General features: G+C 36.2%; 1 protein-coding gene across 1 annotated transcript; it reads left to right on the top strand.

Annotated features, from left to right (window-relative positions):
• The first annotated feature begins 1581 nt into the window (after positions 1-1581).
• On the top strand, positions 1582-1812 carry LOC102832751 (zinc finger protein 706-like). Its single transcript, XM_006864518.1, has one exon. The coding sequence runs from the start codon at positions 1582-1584 to the stop codon at positions 1810-1812; it is 231 nt and encodes a 76-aa protein (XP_006864580.1).
• Positions 1813-6718: the final 4906 nt, after the last annotated feature.

Genomic DNA, 6718 nt, shown 5'->3' with positions numbered 1-6718 from the left:
CTGAAGTTATCAAAGACTTAATTTTGCTTGGATCCACATTCAACATTCATGAATGTAGCAGCCAAGCAATCAAATGACATACTGCATTAAGCAAATCTGCCACAAAAAACCCTCAAGGGCAAAGATGTCAGTTTGAAGACTAAAGTGCGCCTGACCCAAGCCAGATATTTTCGGTAGCCTCACATGCATGTGAAAGATGGAGAATGAATAAGGAAGACTGTAAAAGAATTGATGCATTTAAGTTATGGTGTTGGAGAATATTATTGAAAGTGCTATGGGTTATCAGAAGAACAAGCAAATTTGTATTATAAGAAATAGAGCGAGCATGCTCTTTATAAGCCAGGATAGCAAGACTTTGTCTCTCATACAATGGACATATTATCAGGAAGGATCAATCCCTGGAGAAGGACATGATGCTTGGTAAAGTGGAATGTGGGCGTAAAAGAGGAAGACTTCCCCAATAAATTGAAGTGGGACAGTGTCGGCAGCAATATTCTCAAGTGTAACAACAGTTGTGAGGATGGCCCAGGACTCTGTAGTGTTTAATTCTAGTGTGCATATGTGAATGAGCTGAGTTTGCTGTGAGTCAGAACTGACTTGATGGTACCTAACAACAACAACTGTACCATAGAAATGCCATCAATAACTCTGCTTGTTATTGTGTTAAGTATCCTCAAGTTGGTTCTGAGTCATAAAGACCCTGTATAGGGTTTCCAAGGAGCAACTGGTGAGCTTGAACCACTGACTTTGCAGTCTGATTCATTAGCCCACAGCACCACCCCAGGACTCCATGCTGTTGTTAGGTGCCGTCGAGTTGGTACTGACTCGATGCACAGCAGAATGAAACACTGCCTGATCCTGGGCCAACCTCACTACTCTTGCCACACTTGAGTCCATTGATGCTGCCACTTGGTCAATCCATCTCATTGGGGGTCTATAGTGGATGTTATTTCTGTATTTTTCATTTGGATCTTCATTTCCATGAATGCTTGGTTCATACCATTCCATGTTTTCTCCTGGGATCTCTGTCTTTTTAACATTGATTTATGGTAGTTCTTTCAATGTTTTAGATATTAATTCTTATTAACCTATCTCAGTTTGTGTCTTGTCATTTCACTTACTATATTGTTGTTGCTGTTAAGTGTCGTCGAATCGATCCCAACCCATAGCGACCTTGTATAGGGTTTCCAAGGAGCAACTGGTGAGTTTGAACCACCGACCTTGCAGTTCAAACTGACTTTACAGTCTGACGCATTAGCCTTATATACCGTTGTTGTTGTTGTGAAGTGCTGTCAAGTCGGTTTTGACCCATAGTGACCCTGTTAGGGTTTTCGAGGAGCAGCTGGTGAGCTTGAACTTCTGACCTTGCAGTTCAAACGGCTTTGCAGTCTGGCGCATTAACCCACAGCACCACACCAGGAGTGCCTTTTAAAAAATGAGTTTTCTCTTTCCCCTCTTTGGCGAGTGGAGGAGGCTGAAGTGGTGCTGGGAGCGCTCCCCCATTCCTGTCCCTCCAGCAACCTCTCCCCGACCCACTCGCGCTGAGTGGTCTCTCCTATGCAGGACTGTCTCAGTCCGGATATGGCTCGTGGGCAGCTTAAGATTCAGTCTCAGCAGAAAAGTGCCAAAAAGCCAGCTGGACAAAAGAAGAAACAAGGACATGACCAAAAGGCTATTGCTAAAGCTGCTTTAATATATACCTGCACTGTCTGTAGGACACAAATGCCAGATCCTAAGACCTTTAAGCAGCACTTTGAGAGCAAACATCCCATGACTCCACTTCCTCCAGAATTGACTGATGTTCAAGCATAAAGTTGTTTACAGTTGAATTCATGACACCTTTGACTCTTCTGTCTCAGACCTTAGGTAGCAAACCTGCAGCTGCTTTTCTAACAAACTGTTGATCAGCAAAAATAAAGGGGCTACAGAAACATTCATTTTTTTTGCTGTTCCCTTTTGGGCTTCATGCAAAGACAATTCTGTGTAAATGTACAGTTGACTCTGATTTGGAAATCTGAAAATCAGTTCATCCTTGTTATAAACATTTTTTTACAATTGTACTTATATTGATGTTCATATTGTGTAAAATAACTCATTTAATAAAGTAATACTTTGATTTTACAACAACAACAACAAAAATGAGCTTTGTCTTTCAATGGAGACATATAAGCATGTGTTTTGTTAACTGGGGGGTTGCTATTGTAACAAATACTTAAAGTGTGAAGGTGATTTGGAATTGGATAAAAAGTAAAGGGAAAAGTAGTGGTTCAGAATAGAATTCTCACGTCATATGTGAGAAACCTGGGTTGGACTTCTGGCGGATGCACGTCCATGCATTTTATCAGTGAAGTTTTATGTGTTAACTATGATACTGAATAGGTTTCAGTTGAGCTTCCAGATCGAGACAGACTAGAAAGCAAAACTTCGTGATTTAATTCCAAAAAATCAGGCATTGAAAACTTTGTGGAGTACAGTTCTAACCTGATATAAATGGGTTCATGTGTATCAGACAAAATCAATCTTTTTTGTTTTGTTTTGTTTTTACGATTTAATGTAGTCAATATTTTTATCTTTTTCTTCGTTTTTTAATTTTTGGTAAATTTTGATTGTGAAATTATTATTTGTTCCAAGATAATAAAAATATTATCCAGCATTTTTCTACTCATATTTTAATATTTAGGTTTTTATTATTATTTAGGTTTTTAATCCAAATGAAATTTAATTCAATAAACATATGAGGTAAGGATCTAATTGTTTTGTTTTTCTATATTAATAACAGATTATTTCAGAATAGATTTCCCTTTAGTCTTTTCTAGACTGCTTTGCAATGTAACCATTTTAATGTTAAAGTTTCTTTATATGAACCCCCTAATCAGTGTATCCTTGCACAAATTCCATGTTGTTTTGGTTACTAGAACTTTAGTTTTAAAATTAATATCTGATTAATCAGTGATACCGATCTTTTAATTTCTTTACAATTGTCTTTACTGTTCTTAGCTCTTTACCCTTCTATGTATTTGAGAATACTGTGTTGAGTGTCATGATCTATCTTTTGGATATCTTGAGTGGATCTGCCTTAAATTTTTCATCAATTTTGGGAAACTTAGCACCTTTAAAAGAATGAATCTTTTTACACAAATTGTCTCTCCATTTATTCAGATTTTATTACATATTTTATGTTTTGATAGAATGCTTTCTCATTTTTTCTCTCTTTTTTTCCCCCCTTTTGGCTTTTCTGTATATATTTTTGTTGCTACTGTTAACACAATTTTTTTTAACTTTTTTTTTTTTTTTCTGATTGTTATTGCTAGTGTATAGAAACATTTTGGAACTCTGGTAGCATAGTGGTTACGAATCGGGCTGCTAACCTCATGGTCAGCAGTTCGAAACTACCAGCTGTTCCACGGGAGAAAGATGAGGCTTTCTGCTCCCATAAAGATTTACAGCCTCGGAAACCCTGTACAAACTCCACAGCACATAACAACAACAAATGATAATATTACATCCAAAAATCCTAAAAAAAAGAACACTTTTTTTGTTTGATAAATTGGTGTTTTTGTTTTGTTTTGCTTGTAGTTTTGAATTTTTAATATAAGCAATCATATCTTCTGGACATAAGGACAGTTTTATTATTTCATTTTTATTTGTATGCTTATTATTTTTTTCTGATCTCATTGTATTGCTTAAGCCCTCCAGGAAAACATTAACAAACAGTATTATCTTATTCTTGAGTTAAAAAAAAAAATGTTTCAAGGTGATGTTTGTTATAGCTTTTTAAGCAACTTCATTTTAATATATGTACTATTGATGTGAGCAAGTAACAGCTTTGTTGATATGTAATTTCACATGTTATGGTTCACCAATTTTGATTGTACAATTCAATAGCATTTATTATATTCACGGTATTATGTAACCACCACTACTATCTAATTTTAGGATGCACTTGTCACACACAACCCACCCAAAGAAACAGTATGTCCATTTGTAGTCACTCCCTAGCCTCCAGCCTTCTTAACTGCGATTACACACTGCTTTCTGGTTGATTCCAACTCACAGTGGTAACTCTGTAGTGGAATTGCTCCTGATGGTCTCTGAGACTATAAATCTTTATAGCAGCAGACACCTTCATCTTTCTCCCTTGCAGGAGCTGGTAGGTTTAAATCATTGTCTTTGTACTTAGAAACCAATGCTTAATACATAGTGGCACCAGAGCCTCTTTCCTCTAGCCCTAGGTAACCACAAACCAACTTTCTGAATCTGCTCATTTCATATAAATTGATTAATAAAATAATCGATCTTTTGTGACTAGCTTCATTGATTAAGATAATGTTTTCAGGGTTCATCCTTGTTGTAGAGAATTTATTTCTTTTTATGATTAATTAATGATGTGTTATATGAGTATAGTGAACTACTGCTCACAAAGTCAGTAGTTCAAACCCACCAGCCCTTTCTTGGAAACCCTCTACAGAGTTGCTATGAGTTGGAACCAACTGGGTAGCACTTAACAACAATTCATCAGTTGATGGATATTTGGATTGTTTATATTTTTTGTTTATTATGAATAACATTGCACATTTTTGTGTTTTTTATTTCATTGGATATATAAATATACCTAGAGGTAAAATTTCTAGGTCATATGGCAACCCTATGTTTAAATTTTTGAGGAACTTATCAAACTATTTTCCAGGCTAGCTATACCATTTCACATTACTACCAAGAATGTATGACGATTCAAAGTTCTCCATATTCTGTTGCTTGGATTAACTATCCAACTGAGTTTAAAGTGGTATTTCTTTATGGATTTCATTTGCATTTCTCTAATGACTACTGATTCAATCTTGGTGTAGCACTGTAAGATAAGTACTGGATTGCTAACCACAATGTCAGCAGTTCAAACCCACCAGCCTCTTCTTGGAAACCTATATGAGATCCTCTGAGTCACAAACAACTTGGCAGCATTTAACAACAACAACAGCAATGACTAGTGATACTGATTGTTTTCTCATGTGCTTCTTAGACATTTGTTTATCTTTCTTTGAAGATACATGTACCCATTCTTTGCCCATTTTTAGATTGGATTATTTAACCTTTTATTGGATTCCTGGTGTGACACTGTAGGATAAGCACTGGATTTCAAACCACAATATCAACAGTTCAATTGCACCAGCTGCTTCTTGGAAACCCTACATAGGGTTACTAGGAACAGAACTGACTAAATGGCACTTAACAACAACAACAATCCTTATATTATTGAACTATAAGATTTTTTTATATTCTAGACAAATGTCCCTTATGAGACATGATTTGCAAATATTTTCTCCCCTTGTGTGTGCTATCTTTTAATTTCTTAATGGTGCCTTTTGAAGTAAAAATTTTAAAATTTTGATGAAATACAATTTAATTTTTCCTTTGTCTATGGTACATTTGGTATTGGATCTAAAAAATAACAGTCCAATTCACAGTATATGTACAACAGAACAAAGCATTACCTGGTTGACACCATCCTTACAATTTCTGCTGTTTGAGCCCACTGTTGCACCCACTGTGTCAGTTTATCTAACTGAAGGTCTTTCTGCTGCTTGCTGACCCTCTACTTTACCAAGCTTGGTATCCTTCTATAGAACTGATCCCTTCTGGAAAGATGTCCTAAGTATTTGAGAAAAAGCATCACCATCCTTGCTTCTACGGAGCATTCTGGCTATGCTTCTTTCAAGACAGATTTGTTTGTTCTTTTTGCAGTCCATGCTATATTTGTATACTTTGTTGTTGTTGTTGTTAAGTGCCGTTGAGTCCATTCTGACCCATAAAGACCCTGTATAGGGTTTCCAAGGAGCAGCTGGTGAGCTTGGACCATTGCCCTTGCAGTTCAAACGGCTTTGCAATCTGACAACTTAGCCCACAGTGCCACACCAGGACTCCACAATATACTTTAACTATACCATAATTCAAAGGCATCCATTCATCTTTGATCTTTCTTATTCATCATCCAGTTTTCACATGCATACCAGATGACTGAAAATATCATGTCCTGGGTAAGGTGCAACTTAGTCCTCAAGATGGCATTTTTAGTTTTTAATACTTTAAAGTGATATCTTGCAATAACAGTTTTGCCCAATGCAATACGTCATTTGATGTCTTGACAGTTGCTTCCATAGGCTTTGATGCTTGATGCAAGGAAAATAAAATCTTTGACAACTTTAATTTTCTCTGTTTATCATGATGTTGCCTATTGGTCCATTTGTGAGAATTTTGTTTTCTTTTCATTGAGGTATAATCCATGCTGAGGGCTATAGTCTTTGATCTTCATTAGTAAGTGCTTCAAGTCCTCTTTGTTTTCTGCAAGTAAGGTTGTTTAATCTGTATACTACAGGTTGCTAATGAGTCCTCCTCCAATCCTATTGCCACATTCTGCTTCTCATAGGTCCAGTTTCTGGAATTATTTGTTCAGCACAAAATTGAATAAGTATGGCAACAAGATACAACCATGTCACACACTTTCTCGAATTTAAGCCATTGAGTAGTCCCTTGTTCTGTTTGGTGGATGGACTCTAAATTCCATTTTGATTTCTGTACAGGATTTGCATTAAAGATTCTGGAATATCCACTCTCCACAAAGTTATCCATAATTTGTTATGATACGCATAGTCCAATTGCTTTGAATGATCAATAAAATAGAAACAAATATTTTCTAGTATTCTCTGCTTTTAGCCAAGATCCA

This window comes from Chrysochloris asiatica, unplaced genomic scaffold, assembly GCF_000296735.1.
Source record: "Chrysochloris asiatica unplaced genomic scaffold, ChrAsi1.0 scaffold00066, whole genome shotgun sequence".
Classification (NCBI taxonomy): Eukaryota; Metazoa; Chordata; class Mammalia; order Afrosoricida; family Chrysochloridae; genus Chrysochloris; species Chrysochloris asiatica.
Note: the sequence above shows the minus strand (reverse complement) of the source record. Positions and strands in the feature narration are given on the sequence as shown.